This window comes from Dermacentor albipictus, unplaced genomic scaffold (genome assembly GCF_038994185.2).
Source record: "Dermacentor albipictus isolate Rhodes 1998 colony unplaced genomic scaffold, USDA_Dalb.pri_finalv2 scaffold_17, whole genome shotgun sequence".
Taxonomy (NCBI): Eukaryota; Metazoa; Arthropoda; class Arachnida; order Ixodida; family Ixodidae; genus Dermacentor; species Dermacentor albipictus.
This window is the reverse complement of record NW_027225571.1, coordinates 10,194,889-10,213,926: the sequence shown is the minus strand read 5'-3', so window position 1 is coordinate 10,213,926 and position 19,038 is coordinate 10,194,889. Positions and strand designations below refer to the sequence as shown.

Sequence of the window (19,038 nt, the reverse complement as noted above, 5' to 3'; positions counted from 1 at the left end):
AAACAAACATTCATATATCAGTCGATAGAAACATTAAACAAGGTAGGAGAACTGTTAAATTTGGCACTTCAGAAAGCTCCTACAAAAAAAAGAGCTTAGTGCTTAATTACTTACCGATCACATTTGCTTTCACTAATTATAGATATTTTCATTTTATTGCATCTGTATGTATGCTTGTATGACCTAACAAAGAGTACATATAGATAGCATTTGTTCTAATGTTTATTTGGCTTCCTCATTCCAGTGAACAAATATTGTAATAACTTTTGTTACTGAAATTCTGCTCTCTTGTGCGAAATGTACCTATGTACATTTTATATGTATTCATTTGTACTGAATAACCGCTGTTGTAACTTGGAGCTTGGAACCTCTGTCAGGCCTTTGTCAGTCCCTCTCCCCCCCTCTCTCGGACGAGAAATAAAGTACATATAATGATGATGATGATGATATATGCCATGTTTTATTACTGTATTTATCATACTTTCGGCTAACATTGTACAGTTAGCAAATAGTGTGTATAATGTAATCAAGAGTTCGACAAAAACTCATCTGGTCGGGATTTCTCATACTCGAGGATAAAACTGATGTCGACCAAAACCATGAAAAGAAAAGGAAACCAAGATGTCTGCGGGCTCCCATATGGGGGCCTTGTTCACAATCTAAGCTTGTAATATATTTCCTCCCATATTTCTTGCATAACTCGCTCCCCTATGCCGAAAGGCCCTGAGGGTAAATAAATATTTAAAAAAATAAATAAATAAATTTCGGTTTCAAGGAGGTGGGGGCAATGTATCAAAGCAAAAATATTGCACATTTTGCTTGACTGTGTGGTGAAATTTGCATGTGGGTGTGCAGGTGGAGTCTAATTCATGCATGGAACTCTGTAAAGTGTCTCAAATTTTGGTCGTCCCTATGCTTATTAAGTCTGTGAGGCCAGTGGAAGTGCTGCGAAGCTGTCCGGATAATCGAGCATGTCCAGATTATTGGTAGGTGACTGTATTGTGTTGCATATTTACAATGCTTTGCATTTCACCACACTTAACTGTTAGTCCCAATTCTGCTGCACGGTCAAATGCTTTTCAATTAACAAGCATTTGATGCCATCAAATGTCGGAACCAGATGGCAAGTCAGTTATCCTATTTTTCAAATTATTGATGGTCATATTAATGAGCATTCTGGCATACAAGGCAGACCAGCAAAGAAAGGGTGCTGTGGCCGTGCATGTCCAGCAGATGCTCCTTTTGTGATGCAGCTGGGAAGAAAAAGCAGTATGCTGCAAGGTCAGTGTCTTTTTATTTGATGTGAGAGAATGGCAGCCAGAAATATGCATAATGACAAGCTAGTCACTGGTTGTGACTGAGCAGTTTTTTGTTATAACAATCATACTGTGGCTTTAGCCTTTAAAACCCCAGAAGCAATTTTTTTAAACCTTGCACTTGGTGTGACATGTAATCCTGTCTTTGAGGATGGCCTCACCTTGTAACAATACACTTCCGGTGAGCCAGAGTGCTCCAGCTCTAGGATTAATACTAATGAGAATGATTGAGATAGCAAATAAAGATAAAATAGAGTCTGCCAATGTTGTTGCATTTGGCACCAGGCATGTCTGCTTTTTTTTTTTCTTTTTAAACAGTGCCAAAAAAAACACAGACAAGGCAGAGCACAGGAGCAGCGCTGTCCTGCACTTGTCCTGGGCTGTTCATGTTTTTTGGCACTGTTTAAAATGAATGATTGATATCAACTAGCTCACACCCAAACCCTTCTATGTCTGCTTTGTTTTGCTAAGGAGTTAAAAGATAGGTATCCGTGTGTTCTCGTAACATCATGCTTACTTGAACATCACTCTCGAAGCTTCTGAAATCAAAATAAGAAAAATGTTCCCGAATTTGTGTAGATTTGAACCAAGAACACTGGCTCTGAAGCGGGTGCTCTGCCAGCACTCCACAGCAGCATTTCATTTGCGGTTCAGAAAAGTTGCATTATAGGCTACTCCCAAGTTCAGAAAATGGTTTAACAGGTCACGCTAGAGGTACCACCTGAAAACATAAATTCAGTTTCACCTGAAGGTGAAGCATTGAAAGCGATAGCAAAGCTTATAGTGTTGCAGGCGAGCTCAGGGTGTCTACCAACCGCGAAAACCGGAAATTCTCAGGGATTTTGAGTAGTCTGGAAAAACTTGGGGAAAACTCGAGGAATTTGTGCTTCTGCCAGGGAAAATTAGCTGTAATTTTATTGAAAGGGAACGAAAGTTGCAGTAATGTTGGCTCGAGCAACAGAGAGGAATCGTAACTAATGGTCTTTGACGCCGCGTCGGCTGGAGGACTTGCCAGCAGTGGCGTCGCTAGGTCATCTGGCACCCGGGGCCCTTAGCTCTTCTGCCACCCCCCCCCCCCCTCCCCCCGCGGGTATAATCGAGGAAGGCGAGAATATCGACAATTTTCGGGTGTCTTCAGACGTATATGATACCCCCCCCCTCCCCCTACTGGCCCCGTGCACCCGGGGCCCACGGCCTCCCGGCCCCCCCTGTTGCTACGCCACTGGTTGCCACCAGAGTACAACGACTGACTTTCCGAACGCCAGATAATTAGGACGGATTCGCAGCACATTAGGACAGATTCACAGTCAATGTGTAAGAACGTCTAAAATTTCAGACACAAGAACGCTTCGCCGTGCTATTTTCCGGACTTTTTGCCGTGTCCACAGGTCCGAAACGGCATTAATCAAAACCACCACCGTCGTTATATTTTGATAACCTCGCCGCCTCGAGCAGGCACACTCGCACGCAGATCCGCCTGCAGCCGTAGCCACCACCGCGGCAATGCTAGTCCTAGCTGCTTCGAGGTGCGGTATTAAGCTTCTTGCCGTTCTGTGCCGTGTTTTTCATTGAAAGAGTTCGTCGCTGTCAGCAATGGCATCGATACCGCCTTTGTTGTCATCGCGATTGGCTACGAAGTTCGGAAAGCACGGCGCGTTGCATAATGCCGTTTCCCGAAAGTCAGCTCCGCCTCACTATAGTAATGTTACGCTGTGAAGCATAACAAATGTGGGAAGGGGCAACTGTCACGGGACACAGTATGTATTCCTTGATTACACACGCGTGCACCCGCCATCTCCTGTCACAGTATAAGTACCGATACGCCTAATAGGTGTACTGGCCGGCCTTCAGACCTTCAGAGCTTTTTTGGACGTGGCTGTGGCGATTTGAACCCTTAAGGGCTGTAAAAGACATGCATTCATTTTTTCGGACGTTTTCGCGGCCCCTAGGGAGTCCGAAAAATCGGATGCTGACTGTACAATTGTACAGGAGGATGCTTCAAATAGTCCGTGTGGTGAACGCGCAGCCGAAGGAGAACAAGAAGACAAGGACCTATGCATTCAGAAATGAACAGGAAAGGAAGCATGCGACCACTTTTTTGAAGGAGCTTGCGCTCTAAAAGCAAAGTGTTGGCTGATGCCGAGATGCAGGTCACCCTCATCCAAGCAAAAGAACTCTTTAAAACAGTGAAATGCAACACTGAGGCGTTGTGTGCAGGCTGAGAGTATGTCAGGACAGTTGAGGTTGACTTACCAGCTGTTGCAAGATATCTCACTTGTGATAAAGTTCGGGCCTCATACCAATTAGCTTGCTATCAGCTGATAGAAATAGCTCATGCATATTCGAAAATATTCTGCATGCATCTCTTTCTTATTGGTATTTGAGAATGTACGACTCGATTTGCAATGGTTTTTACTATTTCTTTCGAAGATATTTTATTTGCTGTGCATTTTACTAACCCCTCCTTTCTGTTTTCTTTTTGAATAACATACTATTAAAACTGGACTAAGTTTTTTTTTTTAACATGCTTTCTTGAGAGTGACACCATTAGGCAACATGATGTAGGGAGCCTGTCTTGACATAAAACAAAATTCTGTGTCACTGGGATAATATTGCAAATTCACTCGGGGAAAACCTGGAAAACTCAGGGAATTTGGAAATGTCAACTAGGTAGACACCCTGGAGCTCCTCGCACAGTGTTCTAACAATACTCACAGGCGATATGACGCAACCCAGTATGCGAGACAGTCACTGCTGCGCAGCAGGAACAAGTTTTCTGGTGGATACCAAGCGTGTCATGATGCTGCTGGCAGTGGTGTTACAGGCAATATTGCATCTAGATGGTGTACACAATATGAGACCAATGGGAAGACCGTTGGCATTTGTCAGTGTCCGGTGAAAAGATTAGATAGATTTAGCTTGACGTTTATCATTTCTTCAGCTCGGACCAGTGTATGCATCACAGTGTGATATGCACACAGCTCTACAGCAGGAATGCTAATGTATACACGCAATGCTCATGCCAGCAGTGGAAGCCAGAACACTGCTCTGGCTCTGGCAGAGCTGATTTAGCAGAGCATGACAGTGCATCCACTTGGTTTTGATGTTTGCAGCCAACGCCACTGCGCGCCTCTGTCTCTGGAGGCCTTTTAACCTTCCCCCATGGGCTGCGCATATGCCGTCGATACCTGGACAGCATGACGGCTGTGGCATCAACAGCGACAGTACGATTATGCCTCAAGGGTCCCTATAATTGCTATGCAATACATTTCTTTCATAGCTGAAATTAAGCCTTGTAAAGTACCGAAGAGCAAACTGAACAAGGAACATTCCTCCTCTGTCTTCCCCCATCCTGCAAAGAAAGAAATAATTGCTTTGTAATGTTGCTGCCCTCTACAAAATTATTCCAGCTAGTCATATTAAAGGTAGCATCACAAATTTTGAATTCCTTCTTTCTTTATGTATAATATATCTTAAACAAAGGTATGTTAAGCAATGAAGAGCACACCTGTTCATCTTCTTCCATTCAGTCATCCCATGCAGGCTCAAGATCACGTGACTGCCAATTCTAAGGCTCATCATTTCATTGCGATAGCAGTTATATAGACACTCCAGGCACATTTCTGCGGTCATCGTTGCTGTGAGGTTCCGTATAAAGTCTAAGGGCAATGAAATAGTCGCTGTGCGCCATGTGCTGTATGTGCGAGTGAAAGCGTGAGGGTGAGCCGGTAAATGCGGCTCAATCTCACGTGCGAGCGGACCGGAAGCGAGCGACGTGCGAGCGTGCGAGCGGACCTTTCCTGTCACATGCGAGGCACAGGGGTGAGGCGAGGAAGTCGGGGGCATTCTTCTCCGTTGGCTGCTGCTTACGGCGCAGCCGTGTGGGCATCAGAGCTTGAAAGTGATCTGCCGCGAGGCCAAAGTGCGCGCCCGCGCAGACCTCATTTTCAAAGCGATCTGTACATTTTCAGAGTGTGCATAGTGCTGATAGCTTCGTATGTGCTCTGCTTTCAACATTTCTTTCGTGTTGAAGCATGAGATGCACGAAGGTCACTTCGATCGCTGCTGCTTCCGCGATTCCGCACTCCAGCATTTTGACAGCAAGTTTCTGTGCTCATCGAGCTAGATGTCTTCATGTTTACCTGTGTGTGCGTGACACCGTGCTTATTAATTTTGTTAAAACACGTTGGCGGCCTAGTTGGTTTGAGTCCATGATAGAAGGAGTAAGCGCAACTGAATGAGGTTATAGAAAGAAACAGACACAGAGAGAACGCTATCTCTGTGTGTCTGTTTCTTTCTACGTCCTTGTTCAGTCAGGCTTACACATTGTCATTGTTAATTTATTCAGTAAGCTAATCTTTACAAGTTTATACAACCAATAAAACTACTATCCTTACTTCGTATAGCTGTCTACCAATTTGCTATCGCAATCTGTTCTTTGCCTTTCGGGCGAAACTGCGACTTTTAATAGCTCCAAATTTACCTAAGCAATGATCAAGGTTGTTCTTCACCTCTCACTTCACATTATTTGGGTTCCAACCAATAAATGCATTGCTGTGCAAACCAGGTGAATAAAGATGTAGCTCCAAGTATTTGGTTTTTACACGTACACACACACACACACACACATGTATATGTACAGGGTGTCCCGCATAACTTGAGCCAAGAATTTAAAAATGAAAGCCATGGCAGAAGTGAATTGAACCGAACGCATACTATTCACAATAGCCTATAGTAACTTACTAAGACAATTTTTTGTTTTCCCTATAACTCACTAAATAATTAAGTTTAATTACCCAACTTAAATTATTGACTGAGGACCCCAAGTATGATACGCAGATTTGTAGAGCACCTTAAGAAACCACCGATTGAGTTGTTTCCTGTATGATACGTCTCACGTAGTATTTTTTTCTGGGTTGCAAAGAAGGCCCGTGAAATATTAAAAAAAAAACATGTGACTGAGTGTTTGTGCAGTGGTATTGTGCTGCTCTCAAGCGTGCATTTGTTGAACAAGGTCAGCTGCATCGTGATTGATGACGAGGAAGCAGCAAGGCGTTCTTTATCTCATTGGCAGCGCTTGGCCAGCAGCATGCACTTTCGCAGGCATCCGACAGGAGCCGACCTTCACCGAATGCTCGCTTGAGAGCAGCACGATACCACTGCGCAAGCGCTCTGTCTCGTGGCTTCTTTCATACTTCTTGGGCCTTCTTTGTAACCTGGAAGAAAGGACTACGTGAGACATATCGTAAGGGAAACAACTCGATTGGTGGTTTTTGAAGGTGCTCTACAAATCTGTGTATCATACTTGGGGTCCTCAGCCAATAATTAAAAAGTTGGGTCAATAAATTTAATTAATTAGTGAGTTATGGGGAAAACAAAAATTGTCTGAGTTATTATAGGCTATTGTGAATACTATGCATTTCGTTCAATTCGCTCTTGATGTGCCTTTTATTTTTAATTCTTGACTTAAGTTATGTGGGGTACCCTGTGTGTGTGTGTGTTGTGTGTGTGTTGTCTTTGTCTTTGTCTCTTTGTTGCAAGTTGGACAACTGTTGGACAAGCAAGTTGGACAGACCGTGTGCGTTGATTGTAGGTAGAGAGCAAAGTAGATTGGAAACAGCTTTGTGAAGCTTTCAAGATTGGGAAATTGGAAACTGACTTGTACGTAAGGGAACCATTCGTCCAACATTGATGAAAAGTTTGAATATTTAAACCAAACAGTAGAGATATGATGCCAAGAACATGTTCGTTGCAATTAAATTTTTCAGCTTTCTCTTTCCTTCTTTTTTTTTTCAGTGCATGTGTGGTAGCAATCTTGGAGATTGTTTTCACATTGAAAACTTTGTCCCGTCTCCTTCCTTTTGTTTACTTGTGCTTGTGTGTTTTCACCTGCTGGAACAATCTTACCCTTTAACTTTATTAGTTGCAGTGCTGCAGATAGTTGGAGCTTTCAGTCCAGCACTGTACCTTGTTGCCTTTGAATGCTGCAGGTTCACACATGGTGCAGTAGTGTTTGCTCTTCACCACCTGTATGGCGGCGCAGCTAGCCCTCCACGAGAGGTGCACATCTCGGAGCTGGCGCTACTGGCTGAAGTGCTTGGTGTTGACAGCTTGCGACGGGTGGTGCTGTCTCATGTGCGCACCTACTACTGCCACTTTTTCCACAAGGTGAGCCCCGCACTATATTTCTACGCAGGACTGCGCCTGCTGTGTGCTCCTGAAGTATTGAGTTCAGAATTAACGTCATTGTGCACTAGAATTTTCCAGCACACGATGACAAAACCACCTCATTTTAATACAGTGTAGTACAGTAAAAACTAGGGGCATGTAAATATTCTAAATTTTAAGTACTGTTCACTGATTCATATTCAATTTGAGAATTCACTTTCAAGGTTGTCGAGTATTTGTTTCTCTTGAATGTTTAAGGGATAACACTTATTAAAGTCTCAAGGGAGAGAGAAAGTGATAAATGTGAGGGCTGTTTTGAATTATTCTGTTGCAGGATAGCTACGGTTGTTGTGCAGGGGCATGACTTCCTGAGCGAACAGATAGGGAAGATGACTTCTATTCAGACATTTCCAGTCATTCAATACGAATGGCTCATAATGAGGCAGCCTGTATACGAATTTGTTCAGATTTATTATTTAGCCAGTCTCACGATGTTCACATCCCTTAACGTCTCCTCTTTTGTGGATTAGTATAATGTCTGCATTCTTCCAGTTTTCTGGGACCCTTGCAGTCGATAGACACTTCATATAAAGATCCGCCAGTTTTCCAAGCATTATGTCTTCTCCATCTTTGATTAAATCAACTGTTATTCCACCTTCTCCTCCCGCTCTTCATCGTTTCATGTCTTGCAGGGCCCTTCTGACCTCATCGCGTTATAGGAGAGTTTCTGTATCCTGTTCACTACTGTTTCTAAGTGAGGTATTGTGACTCCTCTGGGTACTGTATACAGGTCAGCTTAGAATGTTCCCGTTGCTTTTACTATATCTTCGAGGTTGCTGATGATATTATCCTTATCTTTTAGTGCATACATCATGGTTTGTCCTATGCCAGGTTTCTTTTTTACTGATTTCAGGCTGCGTTCATTTCTTACGGCTTCTTCAGTCTTTCACATGTTATAGTTTCGAATATCAGTTATTTTCGCATTGTTGATCAGTTTTGACAGTTCCACGAATTGCGTAATGCTGTGCGGCCGCCAGTCCCATACAACCGCGAAAGGTTAGAAAAACACCCACATAAGCACAGCAGAGAAGTGGCTACGTGAGACGGTTCGACCGATAACTGTAGAAGCGTCATTCAAAACAAGTAATTGTTCTCCACTTCCGGCGGCGTTTTCCCTACTTCCTTTTTAAATAAAAAGATGTTGATCCATAAATATTCTCATAAACAACGGTTAACCTTATTATCATTCACTTTTGCTTGCAGTTTGGTTGTTGCCTTGGCTCTCTCCCTTAGTAGATCGCTTAATTTCTCAACTCCTTGCGATTTTTGTTTCCAATTGCCAATTTTGCACGAAAAGTGATATACAATTAGTGAAAAACAGACGAGGTAACGAGCGACAGTCATCTTGCTCATGAATTTAAGGGTTATTGCAGGGTTTCATGATGGGCGCTCTTTCACATTATGCTATTTCCCACCTTATCTAACCCATATCACGTGTATATGATTCCGGGCATCTGCCAGCGTCGCGGCGAGCCGTAACTCAAGGAAATAATGAAGCAAAGGGATAAGTTAAACGCAACTGGCGTTTTCTCCGACCGCAACTCGTTCCATGAGAGTACAGACCAGCTGAGTAACAGCTGCATCCCTCTCCTGGTCCCAGGATCAGCCTAAAAAAGAAGGTTGAACTAACAAAAGCAACAGCTATGTGCGTGACGGTTGAATAGATGGTGACAACTGAACGCATCTCGAGTTAATCGTGCGGGTGCGGAATCTATGAGAAAACTGTCCTTCACATTACAAGAGATGCCGATAACTACCGGCATCTAAAAGGAGTGAAAAAGGCAGCATAATGCTGACCGATGAACAGCTGCCAAGTCTCAACATTGATCTGGCGGCGCTTTAGGAATGTGTGAGGAGGGGTGGCGTGGGTGGGGAGGGGGGGTATGCCACTTGATTTCGGGGGGGGGGGGGGCAGGGCCTCCCCTGGGTACGTGCCTGCTGCAGACACTTAATCCTTGAGTACCCATACAAAACAAGCTCAACAGTGCCAGAGGCTACATGTGCAAATGGTGCTCACCACGTCAAGAACACTCAGTGCCCTAAGTGGTAAAGCGCAATAAAACTTTACTACAATCAGTTACAATCTGAGAATGCAGTGGCAAGCAAACCTCAAAGGGAATTCACAGTGGTGAGCAAAAGATGTTTTGACCTTCCAGCCTTCTGAGCAAAACAGCTTTTCTTGAGAAAGCTGGCGCTGCACCAGCCCAGGCCACTAGTCCTATACAACTGCACATTGGGCACTCACTACCACGTTATTCACACCATGCAGCTGAAACACTGTCTGCAAAACTTGCATACTTTAAGAATGCATCCCTAGAAGCCATATGTATCAACCAAAGCGTCATAAGATGTACATGCACATAATACAGAAAATTTATAACTGGAGAAGGGTCAAAGAAAGAATGTGAGAGAAAAGAAAAAAAATGCGCGTACATATACAGTTGCCAACTGATTATTTGGACAGCTGTGTAGCACTGCCACTCACTCCACAGATGCAACATGCAAGGACAACCAAGAGTAATACCACTCTGTAATACAAATTACAGAGTGCTGTTTGATAATTCGTCTGCCTGAACGACTGCATGCTCGACTCAGTCGAACAGAGAGAGGGACTTTTTTGTTTTGACACATTGAAACATTGACACATTGAAAGGTCTTCCTAAAAGATTTTGTCTTTATATTCGATGGTTTGAGAACCCTATAACTCAAATGTTTTTGCCAGTCCAGCAAGACAAACTGATGAACTTTTACTAGGGGCGTTCGAATAGTGGAATTTTCTAGTCAAATTTAATATGAATATTCGAGAGAAACGACCACTGATTATCTAATCAAACATTGAATATCTTTTTCATTTCTGAAGCAAAGTAGAATATGAAGTCTGCACAGAGTCCATTTGTTAAAAAAAAGAAATCAGTGTTATGCAGTGAACTCTCACTTGAGTGAACTTCAAGGGACCGAAGGAAATGGTTCGCTTAACTGAAAGTTCACTAAACTGAATATTCACTAGACCAACATCAGACATGGCATACAGAGTCAAACGTTTGAAGTGCAATTCATGGAGCAAAAGACATGGCATCCATAGCGTTAGAAATGTGTGAAATGGAATTTCTACATATCAACAAGTACAAGGTTCATAACAGTTATAATGCGGCCTTTTTCACTTAGAAAAAAAGATCTGTAATCTTTTTCTGCACTTGTACTTTTAAAACACGGGAAGTAACAAAACTGTCCAAAGAGTCAATGTGTTTGTGCACTTCTTCTGGCACAGCTTGCTGTTGAGACACAAAGTCGCTCAACTTTCCAATGTACCCTACAACCTCAGCTAGAGTTAAAGTCTTGAAACTGGCTCGGCAGTTGCCTCTTCTTCGTCTTCTTTGAAAGAAAGAGACGATGACCATGCCACGACTAGCCAGTCAGAAAAAAACGCACACCACGTGGTTTATGGTGCGACAGATTGCCGCATTGCTCTGGCGGCATTGTAAGCAACAGCGATGTTACTTTGTTCATGGCTTCCGAGATTACATGCTTGCTCGTTTTGTGCAGGCGATCTCGGAGGTGATGCCTCGTTGTCGTTCGTTATCCGCGCCGCCGCTTTGCCCCAGGGGCGCTGTAGCGCCAGCGACGTTACATTGCCGCTGGAGCGGCGGTTTGATGAGGGCGGGCATCGATTCTGGTTGTAAAAATAAGCCTTGGTCCTCTGAGCGAGTTCGTTAAACTGAAATATTGACTGTTCCGAAATTCGTTTAAGTGAAACATTTTTGCATAGAATCTATAAGAAAACTACCGGGGATTTTTAAAAGGTTCGTTATTCTGAAATATTCGATAAACCGACGTTCGTACAACTGAGAGTTGACTGTATACATTGGCACATAAGTCTAATACCGTTCACAATTAGACATCTGGATAGCTGAGGAGCTTGTAAATTTTAAACAACTACTCTCAGTTATCTGGGGCACCGTGGCAATTACAGTAATAAAACAAGCTAACAGCATGATGCACACATATACTACAGTGTTTTGTTCCATGAATAAGTGGTGATGCTACACCACCACACATTGTTTAAAGAAGTGAAAAATTATGGGACCATTAGCTTGCTCCCAGTATTATATAAAATATTGACCAAAATAATCTCCAATAGAATAAGGGCAACACTGGATTTTGTCAACCAAGGGAACAGGCTGGCTTCAGGACGAGATACTTTACTATGGATCACATCCATGTCATCAATCAGGTTATCGCGAAATTTGCAGAGTACAATAAGCCTCTCTATGTGGCTTATATAGATTACGAAAAGGCATTTGATTCAGTAGAGATACCAGCAATCATAGAGGCACTACGTAATCAAGGAGTACAGAACGCTTACGTAAAAAGCTTGGAAAATATTGCTACATGCGTGTGGTATTTGTTTGTTTGAACGAGGCGCGTAGGTGCCATCACTCCAGAAAAGAGGAGGAAAAACGAATTGGGCTCGCGCTGTGAATCTAACCGGTCAGTGCTACAACCGTTGTTGTAAATATATTCTGTAAATAGTTTCTCGCTTACTGACTCGTCCTTATTATTTTATTTTATTTGTGATACCCTCAAGGTACATAATTGTACATTGCAGAGGGGAGGGGCGAGAATACATTCGAAGAGTAAAAAATGCAGGATTACGGTAGTTCAAGGAATTTCCAACGAACTAAAGCAATATGAAAAAAGTAGTAATACATTCATAACAAATATCAGAGGCTTACATAACATGAAAATACACAAAGAATACACTTTATCAAGCAGAGAATGTTCACGAATAAGTACATAATCGTGCCATTTGCTACCATACGTTATTTTATGTTGAAAGACAGATGACTGATTTTCTGCTCTTTCTTGATTATTCAAACATATTTGTAGTAGCTGTATGGCCACTGTAGATAGATCTGCTTCAATTCGGCACTACACCGTAACTTGGGAGGCTGACACCTGGTGGAACAGCGCTAGTTAGGCCTAACAGCCAAGGCAAGCACAGCAGCAGATGGCAAACCGTTGTGGGAAGTTCGCTGCCCATTGGTGACCAGGCCACAGATCATACGTGTGGGCTTGACTGAGGATTGCAGGAGTAGCCTACCAAGTTTGTCTGTGCCTACCAAGTTCATCTCAGAATGGAACAGGTTAATTAAGCTGACATGTAGACAGAAATCATCAAGCTGAACTTGCGTAACACAGCCTAAACTGCTGGCGTCATGCAGTGAAGGTCGCATTTCACAGCATCGGAATGCCGCATGGACAAATGCGAAATGCACCCGCAGCCTTAAGCACCACAAAATTTTAAGTAGAGGCAAGCACAACAGTGAGCAAGAGCCTTTAAACAAATTCTCTGTAATGCTGGAGAATAAATATTGATTAGAGATGGTTTTAGGTGCAAAATAACACACACACAAGAGACTAGACATGGACAGGCACACAATGAATTTGCACCTAAAACCATTTCTAGCCATGAACCAACTAGTCCGACAGCAGGCATTGCTAAAATAAATATTGAACTTACCTTTTTGCATGAAAACATATGAATAATGGCACTTTGAAAATACATAAACTGATAACAGCAATATAACCTGTTACTTCATCGCATGAAGAACCACCTTTTTATTTTGTCAACACCTGGCTCTTGTGTCAAGTTCTTATGTAAATCTCACAACTATTCAAACTGTTCACCTTGAACCAAAAAATTAATATTCACACAAGCCTACAACTTATATAGTATCGTTCTTATGTCCACCATAGTATGTGCTATTTGTGTGACATTTGTGCTTTTGGTTCTAAAGCTAATCTTCTTCTTGGTTTGGGGTTCACTTCCTAGGACCGGTTATAGTCACTGGTTATAGTTTGTGTGACTGGTTCAGGGACAGAAAAAGCACACAGAAGTCTCGACTGTTCCAGTTTTTATCAGTATTGAAGAATGCCATCTGTGGTCCAGGTTTAGGGTTGCAGCTAGCTCTATGTTTACGAGTATCTAATGTCTGGTTCTGCTAGAAACCTGACCACACATACAGATCCATTGTTGGCATTCTTGTAATAATGTCATGTCTTGCAGATTTTTTATAAGCTATTATAAGCTTTTAATTCTTGCTTTTGGTTTTTCACTTCCTGTTGCAGCCTTGCAGTCAGTGCATAGCAGGTGTGGCTGAATGCCTGCAGATGGCACCATGCTTCAGTGGGCTGCGGGAGTTGCAGACACGTGCTGTACAGTGGGCAGGGCGCCACTATGTTCGTGTCTGGCCTCATCGAGCCTTTGCTACTGTTCCCGAACCCTGGCAGCAGCAATGTTATGCAGCCACACTGCAGACACTGGTAGGTTGTTCAAAGTTGGGCCATTGGGGCAGTGAAGTGAGCTAGTAATACTGCGACCATATTCTGTAACAGTTCGCTTTGGAACAGGTTCACTCTGGCTGTTACGTCACTCAGAGGAAGAGTGGAACATTGCGGTGCGTGGGGGACAATTAACAAGCAGCAATCTGCTGAGAGTTAGCGCTATCATTTTTGTTTTTACTTTGGGAACAGTGTAGTAATTGAAGAATGTTGTAAGGTCGATAAAAAATATTGGTTCATGTAATATACTGGCATGTTTAATTTCGAGTAACAGCTTTTGAGCTTGCTCCACGGACAGCTGCTGGTGGTTTAATTTTACATTGCATTATTTTATATTTTTTGTTGCTACGTGCTGTACCATACATTTTAAGCAAACAAGGCAGTTCTCTGCGATTTCCTTCGGGGGGCGCAGGGAGGTGGGGAACTTAGGCATTGTGTTTTGACTATCTTTAACTGGGCTGAAGGCCTTCTAAACAAATCAGTGTGAATGAGCTATTCCAGCATAGCAGTAACATATAAATTAAAACTCAACATATCTACACAGCAGTGCTTCTGCTAAGAAAATGGAAATTTATATACTACATGGTAAAGCACATACATAAGGAAACAGTATTGTCACGGGGTAGTGACGGTGAAGAAAGCAAGAATACGGTGGAATGCAAAACTAGCTTTTATTGGGCGAACCTGTGCCCACAAAAACAGGCTACACTTATAGCACAACGATAGCGGCGAACACGGTCTGCGATCGTCGGAAATCTGATCAGCGGGTCAAGCGCGTCGGCTTTTATAGATCAGTCGTCGAATGTTCCAGATTAACTGATGGGACCCGCGTGTCTTCCACAAAGTTCTACACCATTCGTGTCACGCGATGAAATCTGATAACACAAGGTTCGGCGACAACAGACACGCGGATAGAAGCGTCGATAACTTTCCAGAAACGTCGGATACATGCAGGCGCGTCCCTCGCTCTGCGATTACAGTTGTTAAGCGGCGAAACGTGGTTGCCCGATAAAGATAAGTACACGTGTCAGTATTAAAGAAAGAAAAAGATATCCAGCAGTAATAAAATAACATTAGTTGACTAGATCGCAATATAGCTTCAAAAGAGTATATGTATTTCACAACAGGAGAGAGAACGAACACATCTAAGCAATGTGCATGTCAATTCCAACTTTGGTAAAAATGCGCTAGATTACAAAAAAAAAAAAAACACTCTTGTGGCACTGGCTGGTGATTCTAAGTGCTGGAAATGGGAAAAAAAATAACAAGAAGGCATGTGGGAAAACATTAACAAAAACAAATAGAAGAGAGGAGAGAACTGCAGAAATAGAGCACGCAATAGGCATTTCAGTCAGTGTCACATTTGGTCATACAGCAAGCTTCACAAATGCAAATAACAGCTCCGAGTATACACTGTTCACTACACAAGCTAGGTGGGCTGTGTTAGGATTGTCACGTTGCAAAAGCGTGTGACGCGAAGTGACGCGAGGTGATGCGAGGAAGACAATTATATTACACGGCACGTAAACACGAAAAATATCTTAAACTAGACCAACACATACAAGGTTGTTTGTAAACAGGAAAAATGTTGTCTCACGACGTTGCGGTTGAAGTCCAGAGTGTGGTGAGACGTAGAGTAGAGTCCTTGAGGTGAAACACTTGCTCTCGTATAGGGATGACCGGCGTGGAAGAGCAGACGCAGCCGCACGGGGCTGGAACAGGTGGACGCGTCCCCCAGTGCCGTAGTCGGGAAGAGGCCACTCCGAAGTCTCGAGCAAAAAGACGGCCCTAGGCGCTTGTTTCGATGACGGACGCCCGGTCACCTGAACCTCGTGCGTAGAAGCGGGTTCCAAGATGTCAGCAGGCCAACCTGGGGCCTCGAGCAAGGCGACGACCTGAGGCGCTCCTCGTCTCGATGACACTAGCTTGCTCTCCCGAAGCTCACGCGTAGATGCGGGTTTGAGGCTGCAGCAGGCCGCTCCGAGGTTTCGCGCCGTACAACGATTCGAGGCGTTCCTTGTCCCGAAAACAGACGCCCGGTCAAGTGAACCTCACCGGTAGATGTGGGTTCCGTAGGCCTGGCGGCCCTAGTCGTGCCGGCGTTCCAACAATCTCCGTTGCGCGAGCCCCTTTCTCATTCGCTGCACGAGCCTCCCTCGTCTTTCTTTTCCTCTTGTTGAGGACGGCCGCAATGTCGTCTGCTCTTGCTCTCGGTACTTTGTGCGTACTTCTTCACAATCACCTCCTACTTAAGAAAGTTCTTTCATTCAAAGAACTTGAGGGTACCCACTATCTGCTTGTCCACCGTAGCACACACGCACCACAAGAGTTACCACTGCACCACAGTTCCGAGCACCACACACTTGGTACGTTTAAGTACACATAAATATTACCACAGTGCTACAGTTCCAAGCACCGCACACCCGGTATGTAAGAGTACACATAAAAATTACTACAACACTTGAGTTTCGAGCACCGCACACTCGGCATGATGACTACATTAACAAGACACAACACCACAATAGAGGGCGAAAAAAAAATCCATAAAACTAACATGCCAGCAAATGTTGTTTGACATTAAAGTTACACTGATTTGAAGTTCGTGCTTTTGAAATACCATGTTTCCGCAGACACACTCTTCATGTGCTTGGCAACCAGCTCATATAGTCTGCGCCTACATTCTCACTGCCTTTATTATACTCAACCGAGCAGCCATACCCCATAAGTATGAGGCTCCAACGTAAAACACGGCTGTTGATGTGCTTGGCCGACTTGATGTAAACAAGGGGCTTATGGTCGTTCTGTAATATGAACGTGCATCCAAACAAGTAGATGTGGAACTTTTGGACGGCCCATGTAAGAGCTAGGGCTTCTCGCTCAACTGTTGAATATGCAATTTCTCGTGGTTGTAGTCGGCGGCTTGCATATGACACCGGGTGCAGAATTCCTTCATGGCGCTGCATAAGTATGGCACCTATACTTGTTGATGATGCGTTGGTGCGGAGTACGAAAGGTTTGGAAAAATCTGGTGCTCTCAATATAGGTGGTGTAGACAAGAGGATCTTGAGTTCATCAAAGGCATTCTGTTCACATTCTCCCAAAGTTACTTTATTAGGGCCTCTTTTCTTGGTCAGTTCAGTGAGCGGGTAAGTTACTTAGGAATAATTGTGGACGAAGTCTCGGTAATACCCTGTAAGTCCAAGAAATGAGCGTACTTCGTTTTTCGTCTGTGGACGCTTCGCAGCCTGTATTTTGTCTAGTGTTCCGACCTGCGGTTGCATGACACCATTTCCAACAAGGTGGCCGAGGAATTTCACTGATCTTTGACCAATTTCACTTTTTGTTGGACGAATTGTCAACCCAGATTTTCTCACTCGTTGTAGAAATGACTCAAGTGTACCCACGTGTCTGTCCCACGTTTCAGTGGCAATGAGCACGTCATCGAAGTAATAGTAAATATGTGGTATGTCTGCTACTACTTTTCTCATGAGGCGGTTGAAAACAGTTGGTGCGGTTTTAATGCCAAACGGCATGAAGCGGAACTGATATAGGCCTGATGCCGTAGCAAAAGCTGTCATTGGTTTCGACTCTTCATCCATGGGCACCTGCCAGTAACCCTTAGAAAAGTCAAACTTTGAAAAGTACTGTGCGTTTCCCAGTCTCCCAAAGATAATATCCACCCGAGGTATAGGCTCGTTGTCATTGATCAGTATCTTGTTGAGTTGCCTGAAATCAATGCATAGACGCATTGTCCCATCTCTCTTCTTCACGATAACTGTAGGTGATTGGTAGGCAGACTCAGATGGTTCTATGATGCCTTGTCGTAGCATTTCTCCAATTTCTTTTGTACCGCTTCTTGGGTAGCAAATGGTATTAGATAGGGCCGCATGTTTACGGGTGTATTCGTGGTAAGTTTCAGCTTACACTGGATGAGCTGTGTCTTGCCGGGAACCTCGGTCAATACATTCTCGTATATGCTCAGTAGACGCGTGACTTGAGCAAGCTGGTCAGGAGAGAGTGATTCCAATAGACTCATGTCGGCCACCGATCCTTTTCCTTGAGAAACAGTACGCATGGTAGGTCGTCATTTTCAGTGTCATCAGTCTGACAAGCAGCTGACGCTTCCGGTAATGGCGGTGATATAGGTGGCCGTTCCTCATACTTTTTCAGTAAATTTATATGGAACAGTGTCGCCCTTGTCCCGAGGTCAATAACGTAATCGACGTCATTTCTCCTCTCAAGTACAGTGAATGGCCCTTTCCACGTAAGAATCAATTTGTTGTTGTCCAAAGGCAGCAGTAGCAGAACCTTGTCTCCAACAGCTAAATGATGTGGTCTGGCCTTCCGGTAGTAGTGTTTCTTCTGTAAAAGTTTTGCTTTTTGAAGCTCCTCCTTGGCTAAACGACAAGTGTCTTCAAGACGCTTCCGTAGTTCAACTACATACCCGTATGAGGTTTTTGCGTCATCATCAATGTGATCACCTGTCCATAATTCTTTCAATATCGCCATGGGTCCTCTGACATAACGGCCATACAACAAGTCAAAGGGTGCAAAACCCAGACTTGGCTGAGGGACTTCGCGATAAGCAAAAAGCAATGATGCCAAGTACCAGTCCCATTTTTTGGGCTGTCTTGACACATTCGTCTTATCATTTGTTTAAGGGTGTCGTTGAACCTCTCCACAAGGCCATTTGCCATCGGATGATATGGAGTTGTTGGCAACTGCGTAAAAGAGAGAAGACGGCTTAGCTCCTTCATTAAGCGTGACGAGAATGATGTGCCTCTGTCACTGATTATCTCCTGTGGGACTCCCACACGAGAGAACATCTCTAGAAGTGCCTCAGCTATTTTTTCTGTTTCAATGCTAGGCAGTGCCACAGCGTCAGGATACCGCGTTGCCATATTGAGCATTGTCAGAATGTACTTATTCCCTTTCTCTGACATGGGAGTTAATGGTTCCACAATGTCAATGGCAACTCTCTTAAAGGGGGTATCAATGACGGGAGTATTTCCCAATTGTACTCGACCTATTAAATGTTTGGGAAAAGTCCTCCGGCACGTATCGCACGATTTACCAAATCACGTGATGTCTGATTGGAATCCAGGCCAGTAGAACTCGTCGCTCACACGGTCTGTGGTTCACTTTATTCCTT

General features: G+C 43.7%; 1 protein-coding gene across 4 annotated transcripts in view; it reads left to right on the top strand.

Annotated features, from left to right (window-relative positions):
• The window catches only part of LOC139052001 (uncharacterized), a 241,859-nt gene that overhangs the window by 75,411 nt on the left and 147,410 nt on the right, over window positions 1–19,038 (top strand). For all 4 annotated transcript variants that reach the window (XM_070529068.1, XM_070529071.1, XM_070529069.1 and 1 more), the window contains exons 7-8: window positions 7,307–7,484; window positions 13,674–13,868. In XM_070529068.1, the coding sequence (XP_070385169.1) occupies window positions 7,307–7,484; window positions 13,674–13,868 (373 nt within the window). The remainder of the gene's footprint in view (window positions 1–7,306; window positions 7,485–13,673; window positions 13,869–19,038) is intronic.